This window comes from Melospiza melodia, chromosome 2 (genome assembly GCF_035770615.1).
Source record: "Melospiza melodia melodia isolate bMelMel2 chromosome 2, bMelMel2.pri, whole genome shotgun sequence".
NCBI lineage: Eukaryota > Metazoa > Chordata > Aves > Passeriformes > Passerellidae > Melospiza > Melospiza melodia.
In genome coordinates this window covers 64,153,940-64,169,796 of record NC_086195.1, presented here as the reverse complement: position 1 = coordinate 64,169,796, position 15,857 = coordinate 64,153,940, and the positions used below count along the sequence as shown (strand labels likewise).

Sequence of the window (15,857 nt, the reverse complement as noted above, 5' to 3'; positions counted from 1 at the left end):
TCCAGCTGGGAATATATATAACTGCAAGTGCTACATTTCCAGTCCAGTGTTGAATTCTGAGTCTGCTCTTTGGAAGCCACATAAAGGAATGGATGACTGCATTTCAGAGGAGGCAGCAGGTGCTGTTTACAGGGATGCTAACAGGTTCATCTTTTGCATGAGTGCAGGCTTAATAGCCACTCTTAACTGAGTGGCTATTACTGTTTCTGAAAGAGGTATGGAATTTGTTGTTTACCATGGAATTTTTCATGACATCACCAGTGTAAAAGATGATCTCCACAGGCCCCAGAGGCAGAGCTGTGACTCTATTTGTGATCTCTTTACCCCGGGGAGTAGATGAACTTCTGCTGGGTAGGGCTGGGCTGGCCTCCCTTTCACATTTTTTATTTCTGAAGTGTTTCTCTTTTTTCAGCTCCAGAAGGCAATAGAGGGTTCCACCCGCTCTGGGGTCCGTCTCCGACCTCCCCTTGCCAGTTTCCGTGACATCAGCCGGACTTCCAGCACCGCCAAGGCCGGGCAGGGCGCGCAGGCGTGGGGCCGGGAGGACACCGGCACGGTGGCAGCAGAGGAGGCAGCAAACCTGGGCACCGAGAGCCCTCTGCCCCCCTGCTCACACTCCCCCCAGCCCTCACACTCACAGGAAGAGGGGGAAGTCCCCAGCTCCGCTTATGCCACGGATACGGAGTTGGAAGAGATGGAGCTGACAGGGCGAGTTGCTGAAAACATCTCAGACATCCTCAAGGACATAAACCTACGTACCACTGACCTGGATGAAGATGAAGATGAGGATGAGGATGTTCCCCTATAGCTGGTGTGAGGGTAGCAGTCCATCACACTCTTCAGTGAGCCAGTCTTCTTGCATTTGCTCCTCCAGGAGAAGCTTTTGGATGTTCTTTGCAATCCCCACAGAGGAACGATTCAGCTGGGAGGAGGGACATCAGACTGACCCTTTCTTCTGACGCTTTCCCTCTGGGCAGGCTGTTGGGCTGCTGGACTACTGGGGCGTGTGCAGGTGTCAGATGTGGACTGCAAGGAGCCTGAGTGCAGGCAGAGCCCACTGTAACAGGACATGGATACTGCTGACACAGCCAGGATGCCCTGGGTCAATCTGCCACGTGGAAAGGGGAGGAGGATCAGCTCTCACTCACCACTGGTCCCATCCTTCCAGCAACACCAGGCCTGCATGCAGCAGTGTACCACAGCCAGACCTCCAGCCTAGAAGCATACTGCTGCTTCTGACTGCCACCCTGTCCACGCTGCTGCAGCTCCTTTTCACTGGCTCTTATCTTGCACCCCCCCAAACATTCCCATGTAGAACATTTTTATTCTTTCTCAATTTTTACTCTGGGATTTTCCTGGATGGGGATGCAGTTAGGAGCTTCTCCTCTGTCCTGTGGCTGAGCCATGCCCTAAAAACAGATGGGAGGAAAGTATTTGGTGTATGTCTCATGTCTTGAATTCAGCCAAGGCTTAAGAAAACACTGGAAGGGAAAAAAGCATCTTTGTTTTCCCATCATCTCTGAAATTTTAAAACAGAATGGGAAAATCTTAAGTGAGGGCATCCTCTGTGCTGGGGGAAGAGGAGTAAAACAGCATGTATGTACCTATATTTCAAAAAAATGTTTGTCTCTCTGAATCACTGTTCACAATTTTCCACAGTTATAGTCTTAAAATATAAGAACTCAAGAAAAAAAAGTAATTATGGAGTGTTAGCAGGCTGCCAAGAAATACAGCAGAGGGAAGACACATTTTCTACACTTTGAAAACAGGTTTCTTTCTGAAAACTCCTGCTCTCTTTTCCTGGTAATTCTACCCTGCCTACTTTCCACATATTTCTGCATACCTCAGATCTGAGAATTCCAGCTCTCACTTTTGCCAGCTTGTCTCTGTTGTGACTAACAGCAGAGACCTCAACCCTTGTCTGCAGCATCCCTCTCTATTCCAGTTCTAAATCTGGAGCAGATCTGCGTCTTGCAAAAAGACGTCTTGTCAGTTCGTGTCATGCATGCAAAACCTTGGCATCCAAAGGTAAGGTGCTGCTTTGTTTAATTCACTGCTCTTGTGAGGTTTTCTCAGTAAACAGGCAAAACCAAATTCTGTGTATTCTGCAGCTTCTTCTAACAGTCTACATCGTTTTCTACCATATTTTTGGTGTCTCATACCACTCAGATGCAGCCTCAAGCAGTCTATTAGATGTGTTTCCACTTATCAGCAACAGAGAAGAAATCCAGGCTCTGAAAATACGTTCTTGGGGGTAATCTCATTCCCCTTCTTGATATTAGTAAAGCATTATCTAACTTAGACTGACCAGTTCTACTTTAACATGTGATTCTCCATAAGCCGTCTCAGGAGCAAGTGAAAAATACCATTAATTCTAACCCAGTCACCAAAGGAAAATTCCCTCCTGGCTTTAATTCCAAGGATTGACCTTGCACCAATTGCTCTCTGATGATGATTATGGGTGGGAGAGTCTGTGACAAGCTTACAGTAAAAGGAAATCTTCCCTGCTAGTCTCTTGCAGAGAGAGAAATTTATTCCTGCTGTCTGGAGTTCAGAGCCCACCAGGTCTGTTCTGTTTCAGGCACAAGATCACCCTTGATGAGCTAACTGGGGACAGCCTTTCCTGCCTTAATGATGTGCTCCAGGAGCCAGCCAGTCCTTGTGAGGAGACAGCGGTGATCTGAGGGCAAGGCCCTTGCACACAACAGCTGCTTGGCTCCACCAGAGGGGCACCTTTGTGTCTGCCAGGCACCAGCACGGCCTCCCCACTACCTTTGTGTCACCTTCTGCTGCCTGCAGGGAAGAGGCAAAACAACTGCTGCTTTGTTTTTTTCCTCAGGGAATTGTGATAGTCCCTTATATAAGCAGAGGAGAAAGGACATTCCTTTTACAAAAGTATAAATATTCAGTGAGTGACAACACCGAGACCAAATGTGGTCTGAGGGTGCAGGCACACCCCAGAAGGATAAGTTTCTCCAAGTCATCCCCAGCCTTACTGTGCAGGCTTATATTTTACAGCTTAAGCACAGGCTTCCACTGAGACAGATGAGGCAAGGAGAAACTTTGAGGCTGGAGTCAGCACACCTCCTCCCCCTCCTCTCTCCTGCATGCAGAGATATGCTCTGCTCCAGTCCCACACTTCTCCTACAGTGTGTTACAGAAGAACTGGGATGTGACTGGCTGAGAAAGCAGATGGGAGTCTAAATCAAAGCCAGCGAGTGTGTGAGTCATGACAGACAGATTGTGAGCTGGGGGAGATGAAGCTGGAACAAAAAATTATGCACATGGAGAGCCTGGGGAGTGAAACACTGGCTAACCTGGAAAGCTTCCTGAGGCTCACCCCTTGAGATTGCAGGAGAACACACGTGTGCCCAGACATGCACACACAGGTACCTCTCCACTCCTGTTGCCTTGAGCTGTCCCTGGGTTACTGTGAGGAGCAGGATTGCTCTCTGGGGGGAGCTGAAAGGTGGCTGTGACTGCTGTTCTTTGTGGACACCACTCAAGATCCATTCCAGGTATTGCCTCCACCCATGGAACAGAAGCAGCATCCATCCGCACCATTTTCTCACCTCTACTCATACATGAAAATGTGTAAGGAGCCAGGATGGGACAAAAAACACTCTGCAAAGATGGTTTGCAAAGGCTGAAGTTCTTTCCATTTCCATCCTATCAATAAAATCTTCACTGAGCTGATGCCAAGTACATTAATAGGTGCAAAATGTGCAGTAAAATAATACTAAGCCTACCTTTGTCAAGGGAACTTTAGGCTTGTGCACTCTCAGGCTATCCCACTACACCCCATCAAAGTTTGAACTTGAAACCTTTGTCCAGCAAACAGTGACACTTATCTGTCACTCTAAAGCCTGCATCTCCCATCCTATCCAAATAGTACAGATTTGATAAGCTACAGGGAAAAACCTTTTTTTCTCAACCCAAAATATCCCCAGAATTTGTATCAGCTAAGAGGTCTTCACATCCAGAAATTCACATCTAGCAAAAAACTGAACTCTTCCTTCACATGGCACTTAAGGGTGAAAGCAGAGTCTTGTTTTTAAATGCATCAATATGAAGAATTGAAAAAATAGGGAAGACTTAAGGTTGGTAAGACAACAAGTGGGGCTTTAGGTAGGTGTGACACAGCTAAGAGACTTGGCCATGAGCCAAATAAAGGAGAAACACATGGGGATGAACTACTGAACAACAAGAAAGATTTGCCTCAACAAAGTAACATTTTTGATTGCCATTTGAGACTAAAGAAATTCTAGTGTTTTAAGCCTATGGACAAAAACAATTAGTAGAGGCAGAAACAGAGAGACAGATAGAGTCCATAAAAACAACATCCCCTTCTGCCCAGTTATGCAGATACTGTATAAAAGTGTGTGTTTTGTGGCCTAAGAGTAAAAGACCAGCAAAAACCAGCTGAGCAAGAGAAGATCCCTCTTTACCAAATTAGTCCAAACCCAGGAAGGGTATAATTAGAAACACACTATTAAAAACACAGTCACAGCAAACACTAAGTTGCTCATGGCCACATAAGCAGATACCTGGGCACAGCTCTTATAAAAATATAATCAACACTAGAGACCAATAATTAAAATTTACACATAAAAGCCATGCCTGAGCATTAGGGTTAGGGTCTTAAGATGTGATGCAAAACTTTTTAATGCGGTGTTTGTGGGAGACAGCCTTCAACTGGTCCTGACTGTGAGCCACAGGCTGTTCTTGTGTGTCGTCCCAGCCACTGGACAGACAACCCTGTGCACGTGCACTCAGGCACACACACAACATCACCTCTGTCAAATCGTGCCTGTGCAGTAGCAGAAAACTCTTCAACTCGGTTTCCTGTGCCCTGAGGCACATCCCTCCTTCCCTCAGCTTGCTGGATGTCACCAAGTCCCAGCGCAGCTTCACTGTAAGACAAACAAGAGTGCTGTGGACACTGCTGGGATTGGTGTGATGGCTAAATGAGGTAGAGTCTCACCCAAACCTGTTGCTAGTCCAAGCACTGGACTTTCAAATGAGCATTTGCTCCCATCCCAGCCTTTTTAGTGTGCTGCTAGTGCAAACATCTTGTGCTGTGTAGTAAAACTAGTCACAGAAACATATCTGACTTGAAGAATTGCACCTGATATGGAGGACAATGTGCAGCTGAGGAAAAATCCAATACCAAATTCATAAATGAAACAGAATGCAGAGAAATGAAAATGTGAATTGCCTACTTTAGAGGAACAACAAGCTAAGCACTGCTAGTATCTAAACCTTTACTGAATGGCTACTCAGTTGGAAGAACAGAAGGGAAACCTACAAGGCATACTGAGATATACTCAGAATTAAAGCCACATAAGGTAGAAGCTTTTCAGTTTTTTCCACACAGAAACAAATGCAAAAGACAGTAATGGAAGGTTTATGAGAAACACATTTGAAATGTAAAAAAAAAAAAATCTGCTTTTTTCTTCCCCCTTAAAGTTCCATAGTGCACTTAAGCAAACAGGCTGTGAAAAGAAATGGAAGCCAAGATGGCTGGACTCTGACCAAACATGTCACAGAATCCTGTGCTTAACTCAAACTGGCAATTTCTCTGGCACAGAAGATAAGATCTGTCTGAGAACCATGCAGAAAGTACCCTTGCAGCTGGCAAAGTGCGATCAAGTGAGGTGTACAGCAAGAGTGCTCGTATGCCCTTTTTAGTTACCCTTCTCATTAATCACTTAGAAATAACACATGAGGTATTGTAAAACAGCAACGTGAGAGAAACATATGGCAGGTTTGCCATCTAGTCTAAACAAAGAAATAAGCAGAAAGTGGAGATGAGAGCCTCAGGCAGATAGCGTACAGTAAGGTTCATGATGGGGCTAAGCAGCTGAATCCAGAGAAGATGAACTGAACTGAGGGGTAAGTCTAATCTAGTATGATGACAGAAGAGTTCTTTTATATGAAACATTCAGCAGCTGGACAGCATCTTCACAGCATAATGTGAAATTAAGGAAAAAATATGTTTTTCCGATGCAGAGGTATAACTTCCAGGACCAGAGACATTTTGTTTTCCCAGGGACTCAAGTCTTAAACATATGTGGAATAAGTGATTTCATTTGACACACTACATTTCAAAAACAAAGTAGTTTTGAAGCCATTTGGAAAAGAAAAAAAAAAAAAACAACAAAATCCACAACATCAACATCAACAACAAAAACCAAAATAAACAAAAACCACACACAAAACCAGGAGAGAGCACGGGGAGACTTACAAGGATTCACAAAAATAAAATTAAAAAAAAAAACCTCAAAAAACAACAAATAAAAACCTAAAGCAGTTAAGTAAGTGTGTCTTATGCAAGTCACAATTAATTCTATGAATGTAGTTATGCAGACATACATACCAAGTGGTCGGTGGCAATCTATTTGGTAGCAAAAGCCGGTAAACTGGAAAGAAGCAAATTAAATTCAAATAGAACACAGAAAGCAAAAATCAGTGCAATAGCCCTGGCTGTAAAATATGCTATGCCTTGAGCGGGGCAAGAAACACTGCTTAGCTCCTGGAAGAAACAGAGTCTGAAAAGCACAAGTATCTTGACAAGGAAATAATATTTTTTATGGCTGGAATTCAAAAGTCTCACTTGGCAAGCAAACTATGGCAAACAAGCTACTGGATCTACCTCATGTCCTGCATCAAAAGCAGATGACACAACAATGCTGGAAGTGCAGAGATGTTTCCTTCCCTCTGGGTGGACCAATTCCCCAATCTGCTATGAGGACAGTGAGCTGAGAAGCATTTAAAATTGAAATGTGAACCCAGAGTCGTGCTACCCAATGTCAGTGCTTTTTACAACTGAAGCATCAGACACCTTTCTGTGTCCTAATGGGCTGTTGTGAAATTTCTGTCCAACTCTGAGTCAGATGTGTCTGCATCTCACCAGTTTTGGGACAAAGCTTGTATGTATCACCTGGAAAATGCTTATTCAGTAGAACAGGAAAACTCACTCCGTGCTAAATTTGAGGATTGTATTGACGTGATGCTTTCTATCCTCAAATCTGGCCTAGGATTCATGTCCTGGCAGTCATAGACACACATCAGATTTTAGCCCAGTATAGTCAAACATGTGATGCTCTTTCTTAATGAGAAATCAGATACTTCCTACTCTGGGGCGCTTCTCCAAGCCACCATGGATCCTTTTCAATGTGCTCCATCAGATTGTCTCCTTGAAACCCACCCCCTCCTCCTAGGATCCTCCTTCCTGAGACGCAAGTTCCCTGGAACCAGTCCCACAGAAATAAAACACTTCCACCAGCCAGGAGGGCAAGACCACATTCTGTTTAATAACAACTCCATAAAGGACTGTACATGCTATTTTGAGCTACCTCCCCTCCTTTACTGTGGTTGCTGCCACGTACAGGCATGGAGGTGTGCAGTGCCATATAGTTCTCTAAGTCTATATGTAATGTGTGCACATGTATGCAGGTGGTTGCACATGGATGTATTTATATATAGCTCTGTAGAAGTGTTTATCTCGTAAGTCACATTATCAAAACATGCGAAGTATATCCAACAAAAATTTTCAGGCAAACATGTTTTGGAGCTGGAAGACCAAAGGCAAATCAGACTCAGTTATTAAGGGCTAGTGTGGGACAATGTAAGGATGAAAGCTTTCAGTAGTGGGTCCCTTTTCCTTTTTGTTTTGCTTGCATTCAGTACCTTCTCTCCACACATCAATGCACCTCTGTAAACACTAGCTGAACAGGATACAGACAATCCCCATGCAGCCTCCCCTCTACAGAAAACACATCCAGGCTTGGGGGGAAGCCCTTGAGAACTGCTTTGCAGCAACCTCCATTGTCCCATACACTTATGCTAAAGGAGTTTCAGATACTGAGAATACAACATTTGCAGACCCGAGCCTTTAGTTATTTTTACACATGGTTCAGGAATCCATTCTGCACGCCACCCTTGAGACTCCCATCCACCACCCTTGTACCTCCCAATCCTCTGCCTGTACCCACCCACGTCTGAAAAGAGCTGAAACAAGAGGAATCCTGTTCCCTGTAAAATTACTTTTGAGTTCCAGTTTTATAGTGTAGGGATTCCCAGAGACCTCCAATCATGCACAACATCCACAAATCAGAGAAGAAAAATTAAAGCCAAACAAGAATATATACCTGCAAAAGAGCTTTTGGCTTGCTACGCTGCTCAAGCATGCAGTATCTGAAAAGAAGGGAAATCCACCTACACTTGCCTTATGGGAACATGGCAGAGCTCTGGAAGAGGATTCTTAACCTTGTGGCCTCCAATCCAATCATGACTGGATTTCCATGCCAAATGAAAATGAATCCAGAAGGCCAATGAATCTGGACTACATGCCTTTATCTTATTAGAAGCAAATCTTGATGCACAATCTTGTTTCCATAATGGAGAAAAGCCTTTTTAGATGTTTTTGTCTTGCAAGCATGGACATTTGATCCCTTATGGGAAAGCGAAAACAAGACTAGGTTTCAGAGGGCATTTAAAATGTCCCTGGCTGAAAGAGATGAGGAAGATCCTAGCAGGAGCATTCTTTCCACAGAACACTGCAACCCCTCTCTTCCCAAAAGACAGCATCTACTACACATCAGTGGGTAGGTCCTGTCCATGGCAGAGGGGTTGGACTTGATGGTCCCTTTCAACCATTCTGCAATTCTGTGGTATCTGCACTGGTTTCCTCTTCCAACAATGCGTATCTGCACTGGAAAAATACAGCACATATTTCTTTTCTTTTGTGCAGACCAACAATGACAACCATAGACCTTCTCTTCATTTTCAAGGAAAAAATAACACTTTGGTCTGCCTATGCTGGGGAAAATGTCAGTGCAAGGATGTAAATAGACCCTGATGTTGCAAGCGCAGATCTTCCACGTCCATTTGTTAACATGGTAACCCTCACCCTTATCCCAGTCATTCCACGGAACTGGCTGTGCTGCCCAGGGAGCATGGTGTCCCCAGCCTCCAGGACATACTCTGAGACACAGAGACACTGATCTGGCACAGAAGTGCAGCTCTTCTGCTCATGCACAGGTTCGCTACTACCCAGCCTGGGAAAAGCCCATGGTACAAAAGAGGCACCTGACACTGACTTTACAGCTTGCAACCGTATTTGAGACTGTGCTTTAATGACTGTAGGCTGTCCTACACATACATTTAGTTCTAATAGGCACCATTTTACTCACATTTTCCCTGTTTATTTTTCCTTTCCCTGAGCCATGGCATAGAAATCTTTCCCTGTCAGATTGCTACAGGGGAGGAAAATCAAAGATGAAAGTATTACTTATTTACATTTTTCTAGCTGTAAGCTGCTGATAATCTCTGTATTGGAATTAATGTTTTTTCTTTCCTTTCTTTTCTTTTTTTCTTTTAGAAAAAGTCAAACAGCTTGTTTAAAAGATATGCCAGAGTTGTCTGAACAAGGAACACTGGAAAATCCACCTGGGAGAAATTAGAAGGAAGAGCTTAGACTTTGCCAACGTTGCTCTGCTTTTTATAGCACTTAGAGGCAGGTTATCTGAGTTTGCTTCTCCTTTTAGGCAATTATCAATACAACAGTTAAGGCAAACTAAGCTGAATTTAGGTCTTCTGGCTTTCCAGTGAGATCAGAACTCACACTAACTTCATTTGGGCAAGGAGTAAGTTCTTATTTTGTGTATTTCTCATACGATTTCCCTGAAGAACAAAACACACTGTGAGCTTTTTTTTGAAGACAACGAAGAAGAAGCTAGCAGGTACCCAAACCCAGGGAGGTCTCTTTCCTATCACTGTCTCAAAAAAAAAAGTGTGATTTGGACTAAGGAGTACCATAAGCTGCAACAATCCTGGACTTACAGCTTGTTTAGCAATTCTGTACCTCAGTCCACTCCGCTGGGAGTTTGCCATGAAGCTTCTTATCTGTGTTGTGTAAACAAAAGACATCAGGCTTTTCTGGACCTTTTTCCAAGCCTTTCCCTCCCTGCCACACACAGTGGTGCACAGGCCTGTGCTGCTGCACACAGCCTTGCCTCACCACAACACCTCCTACCTCTGTCAAACAGAGAGATGACCTTCCTTCTCCAGTTCTCCAGGGCTACACTGAACATTTGTCATTGCTGCTGCACACAGTACAGCAGGCACAGGCTCTGCCTAGGTATGAAGTACTCTTCTGTATCTCACACTGGACTGGAACTGGCCTGAAAATAGGGATAAATATCCCTTCCAACAGCTATGCTTCACTCTTAAACAAGTCTCCCCTCTTGCAATTACAGGATAAGACTTGTCAGTATCTTTAGCTGCCATGGAGTTTGATCACTGAGTGCATACACGATTTGTGCATGTTAATTTTATTAATTTCATGCATATATCAAGTTACTCATGTCCTCCTGCCCAGTTTCCAGGGTTTACCTCAAAGGAGCCTGTGGAAGGGAACAGTGAGGGAAACAACAGGGCATAAATAACAAAGACCAAATCAAGTAAGATCATACTAAAAATTCCAAGGAAAACACGAAGGAAGAAAATGGTGAAAAATATCCTTCTTGGTACCCTTATTCTTTTCAGACAGACATATCACAATCAGCTTAAACCAATTCAAGTTGCATCTGCAACCAGTTTTCCACATAACCATCTACACATTTAGCAGCCCTCAGTGATGCCTGCCTCACCAAGAGAAGCAATATGAAGAGTTCACCTCACTGAAACCTTTATTTAGGTAGGGGACTGGGTTAGTTTTCAATGGGGCCAGTTCCTGAGCAGCCAAATGAGTGTTAGTGCTGGTGCTTTTTAGGCAGTAGAAGTACAGAGCTGGTGGTGGTGGTGGTGGAAGAGAGGAGGCAGGACAGCTCCTTTGAGCAGCTTAGACTCATCGTGAAGATGCCATTTCAAAGTGCTTTTCCCAGTTTCTCCAACCTGACATAAAGGAAGGCCAGCTGCTGAGAACAGCACTCTCTCTCCCTCTGCTCACAGCTCCTCCATCTTCACTTTTATAGCAGGCTAAAAGTCCCTGGCTTGGTGTGGGCCAGCTGTGCATCAGCACTTGCCCAAGGGCTGGGGGAGGTGAGCATGGTCAGAGCAGAGCTCCCATTCCTTCAAAGCAACTCACCACTGGATCAGCTTAGAAGCATGGCTAAACTTGTTCTCTGCAGCAAGCCTGTCCTGAAAGGTGATGTTACCATTTTTTAAGGGGAAAAAGCAAGTGGATGACTTGTCAGCAGCTCTCCAAAAGAGGATGATGATTTAGAGGCACAGAAACTGAAAGAAGCAGATAAACTTCTCTGTCCCAGAGCCTGAGGTAATGGAATTGAAGAGAACCCAGAAGGCTTGTAAAGAAAGCTTCAGATTTATATAAAAGAAAAGCTCATGAAAGAGTATAACTAATCAGGTATGAGCAATCATGGCAGAAGGAACAAGAGAGAATTTTCTTCCAGTAGAAGATTTTAAATTAGGGTCACTTCTGGTTAAGCCTTATTTCATGTTTAGCACAGTAATTTCAACAAGTTCCTGCTGAAGACAAAGGCTTGGAGGAAAGATGGGAATCTTCTATCTCCACTACTTCAAGAATACCCAAAATTTTCTGTAGTGCAGCTTTGCTTCATAATATGTTTGTGGCATCAAACAGCAGAGCTCAGTTTCTTAGTAACTGCAGATCAGGGATACTGAGCTCACCTTTCCTTCTTATTTACAGCCTCACAAACACAATTTGGGCTCTGACTGTTTGGCTGGACTCTCTCCAACTCATCCCTCCTCACCAGGATAAAGGGACTGCAGGCCAAATTTCGCTCACAGAGCACCTGTGCCTCCCATATGCTTGAATAGGTGTATCTATATAATAACAGCTTTTCTGGGAAATGTACAGGAGGTTCCAGGTCTCACTCTCTGGTATTGGATACACACAGGCAGCAGGCCTGTTATGTAAGAAAGGACCAGATTACACAAACAATTTTCCACTTTCAAAGAGATTCAAACTGCCTTTCTAGTTCAGCTCAGGCTGCTCACTCGGGTGGCAAGTGTGAACTGGAAGATCTGCTCTCTCTAGTCAGACTCCTAGCAATTAGCTCTTTTGGACTGTGGAGAGGTATGGAAAATAGCCTTTTTCTTTCTTTCAGGAAAAGGCTGAAATTTTATTGTTCACAGAATGTTAAGTCATTTATGAAAAAAAATACAGAATTTAGTAAGCTGGAAGGTTTTTATAGAGAGTGGTTTTCAAACCAGTCTGCATTCACAGAGAATGAGGCTCTCTACAGGTTTCTAAGACAGCAGGTTATGGTACTATAAAGTAGGGTATAACTCTTTATCCCAGTTCCACAGAGGCAAGAAGAACCTACAGATTTTCTCTTCTCTTCTGTTGGACTCCACAGAATTTTCTATATGGTCAATTTTTTTCACACTTTTCCTTATGTAGATAACTCACTGTCACTGCTTTCCATGGAGATAAGGTCTATCTTTTAGACATCAATCAGACATCTTAGTAAATGTACCACATGTCCATCTTAAAGAAAAAGAAGCCTGGACAAGTTGACCCACTTGTCCCAGTCCTGTAAACAACACAAAGGGATGATCAGAAGCTACTCTGAAAGTTACTGTAAACATCCAGATTGGTCCTGGAGAGGCACATGGGAACAAAATGGTTTGGAGAAAGAAACAAACAAGCCACCCAAATCTCCCACAAAGGTACACACCCAACCATTTTTGTTTCCCTAAAGACCTTTTAAAAGAGAAATAGCTTTAAACTTACTCATTTACTCATCTGCTGAAGTGCTCTTGGCACTTGCCCCATCTGCCTTTTCTGGCTAGTGTGATCTCCCAGGCCCTGCGCCACAGCTGGACCCAAGCCAGTTCAGGACAATGAGCTTCCAATGGCCCTGCAAGAACTATAGGAGATCATTTTTATCAAGCCTTGCTGCCCAGGGGAGGTTAGTACCTGAATGTGTAAATATCTTTGAAGAGATATTGAAAGCTCATCACTCAGGAGAAGAGCGACCTCCTTAGAAATACAGAAGCAAGACCAAGGAAACACATAAAAAAAGATGGGTCACGATAACTTTTCTCTCTTACCTACATCAAATTACCAGTGTAACTTAAACATCCCAGAGGTCTTTCCTTTAGAGGTGCAGTGGAGAGGGAAGACAGATCTGCTTGAAGTGGACTTGGCTGGAAAGACCTGGGTATTGAAAAAGGAGTCCCTCTTTTTGCAGCTGCCTGTGTCAGTGGGAAACAGCTGATCGGGGTGAAGTTCTTCCTGAGAGTGCCATTCCTACTTTTCACAATTCCTGGACATCATTTGCTTTGCTTGCCAGGAGCTGTCTAAACTCTGAGACTTGATGATATTCCTCCAGTGACATTTTGTTCGCCTTAGACATTCTTCCCTGAAAATATGCAGGAACTGAACCTGAAGCAGGAAAGAAGCATGTATCACTCTCCTGTCATCCAAAAAACACACCAAGCCAGAAGAGGAGGCAAAGAAGATACAAATGTATCATGAATTAAACAGAGCAAATATGAGTCAGAGTAAGTGAGAAAAGAGTTGCTCCTGGAACAGTATGGCAGTGTCCAGGCAAATTCCTTTCTATAGCTCATCAGATCCAGCATCTGATCTACACCCATGCTCTGCTGATGCTTCCTTGCAAGAGGTCTTGCAATTAAAACTCAGCACTTGGGTAATCTCTTGCTGGTTCTGTTCAGTCCTCCAGCAAAATCAATAACCTTATACAATTTTTGCTTTTGTTGTCCCTGTTTATTTTCTGGTGAGAGCTGAAAGTGAAACAATTTCCTTTCAAAACCTCTCCCTCCCAAAAGGAGGTCTGTGAAAAAATGGCGAGGAATTGCAAGAGATCAAATTCCCCCTAATCAGAGAATCATGTTTTTTTTAAAACAAAAAATATATACCCCGTACAAATACGGGAAACTCCTGAAATCAGCTTTCTCCACACCTAAAAAAGAGATGGGAAGGAAAAACAAACAGACCAAGTATTGAGCATTATTTACACTGCTTGGGGGTAGGAAAACAAAAGAAGAAAACATAGGCAGGAAGAAGAAGACAAATAGGAGGAGAAATTTCCTCTCACCCCTTTTCATCCAGCTATATTTGGCACTGCAGGAGTGGCAGAAATGGGAGAGGTGCAGTATTTCTGTTAAGTCATGACTGGAGCACAGGCCTTTCCCATTACTAACTGCTTTGTTATGAACACTTATCCAGAATATAAAAAGGTTAAAAAAAAGTGCAAAAACTGAAAACTCTAATGTAAACTAGGTATCTGTGATCTCATAGCTGTACGCACTGTCCCTGGACCTGCTGCCTACTCTCTGGGTCTCCCCATTCTGCTGGCAAGGAAAAGACAGAAAGACACAGCAGCAGCACCAAAATGGGCATGTCCTCAAGCCCCCTGCAAGAGTCAGCTTTTTATGACTGTCTCCGTAGCTGAAAATGTCCTTTCCACTGGCTTCCAGTGCCCACTGCCAAAAGGACACACCGCTCTTGCCAGCTCCTGGGAAGGCAGAAATGTCAAAGAGAGAAACAAACAAATGGAAGAGACCGAAGCATGAATATCTGAGAGCAGGGTTAGGTTTGTATCTGCACCCATTTCTCCATGCCACAGCAGAGCCGTGCACACAGAGCCACTCTGGCAGCACAGCCCAGGCTCTGGGAGCACAGCTCACGCCCATCAACTCTACAGCTTGTACCAAGGTGCTACTGAGGACCTGGTTGCACAGCACATCCTTCATGGCCTGATCCTCTGCATCAGCCACAATCCCAACACTAGTGCAATCTAGATCTGCAAAGCCACAGCTTCATTTAAAACCAGTTTATATTCACATATTCTACGACATAGAAGGGGGCCATGTCCACAGAGCAACGTCCATTCTGCCAAGATGAATTCTAGCCACAAAGCTGCTCCCTACACCAAGCCTGTCTCATCAGCTACATCCCCAGTACCAGAAGAGTTTGTATCCACAGCCAAGACTTTGTATTAAAAAGACTTAGAAATTATTTACCAATCCAGATCTCTCCAAGCACATCACATGTTGCCCAGAGCAATGAAAATCCAAAATATGTATCCATGGGGGAGGGGAAGAAAAGGTTTTTATGTGTCAATCACTTTGAGATTTTCCTCATTTAAAAAAATAATTAAATGTCAGGAATGGAAGGTGTGTCTGCTTGGAAATATGGGGAGCTGGAGAGAAGAATCCCTGTAATTGCATTCCTTGCCACCCCTCTCTTTGTTCAGCAATGATGAGTACTTCACAGAAAGCATCAGTTGTTTGTTTCTCCCTCTTCCTCATCAAAGGACTGCACCCCAGAGGAGGTGACATCTGAGACTTTGCGGCTCAGTGCAGCATGTTCCATCTCCTCTCGAGGAGACAAAGATTCCAGGTCCCGGCACACTGCATCATCCTCCTCTGGAGAGGGCTTCTTGTTTAGGAGAGGAGCCTTCTCCAGCCTCGGGTTCCCTTCATCCTCAATGTGGTCCTCCATGTACGTGCTGGACTCAGCTCCACCCCCGCCCTGAGCAGTCTGCAGGGGCCACACGTGGACCAGCCCCGTGCTCTGGATGAAGTTCTGCTCCTGCCGCTGTTGCTGCAGCTGCTGCTGCTGCTGGAGAAAGCTGCTCTGAAGCAAAATGCTTTCCTGAAGGTTTGTCTGGGACTCATCAAAATTCTGGCCTAGGTAGGAGCCAGTGGCTGGGGAGGCGATGAGGGACTGGTCACTGGCCTCCCAGGCATCGGAGGAGCCCAAGCAGTACATGCCCTGCGAGACGTAGGAGTGAGGCCAGCTGTCATACTGCGTCTGGGCCATGTGCTCTGCAAGCAAAGGAGGCAAACAACACACAGTTAGACACTCTCCCTAGGCCTGGCTGGCTCATCCTGGT

At 44.4% G+C, this 15,857-nt stretch overlaps 2 protein-coding genes across 8 annotated transcripts in view; one reads left to right on the top strand and one right to left on the bottom strand.

The window, feature by feature from the left end:
* The window catches only part of CLCN1 (chloride voltage-gated channel 1), a 56,767-nt gene extending 54,673 nt beyond the window's left edge, over positions 1 to 2,094 (top strand). For all 4 annotated transcript variants that reach the window (XM_063148552.1, XM_063148553.1, XM_063148551.1 and 1 more), the window contains exon 23: positions 413 to 2,094. In XM_063148552.1, coding sequence (XP_063004622.1) covers positions 413 to 808 — 396 coding nt within the window. In that variant the 3' untranslated portion in view covers positions 809 to 2,094. The remainder of the gene's footprint in view (positions 1 to 412) is intronic.
* A 5,201-nt stretch (positions 2,095 to 7,295) lies between these two features.
* Positions 7,296 to 15,857, bottom strand: part of FAM131B (family with sequence similarity 131 member B) — a 32,442-nt gene continuing 23,880 nt past the window's right edge. For 3 of the 4 annotated variants that reach the window (XM_063148554.1, XM_063148555.1, XM_063148556.1), the window contains one exon: positions 7,296 to 15,789. In XM_063148554.1, coding sequence (XP_063004624.1) covers positions 15,242 to 15,789 — 548 coding nt within the window. In that variant the 3' untranslated portion in view covers positions 7,296 to 15,241. The remainder of the gene's footprint in view (positions 15,790 to 15,857) is intronic. The other variant, XR_010026699.1, reaches the window with a different exon arrangement.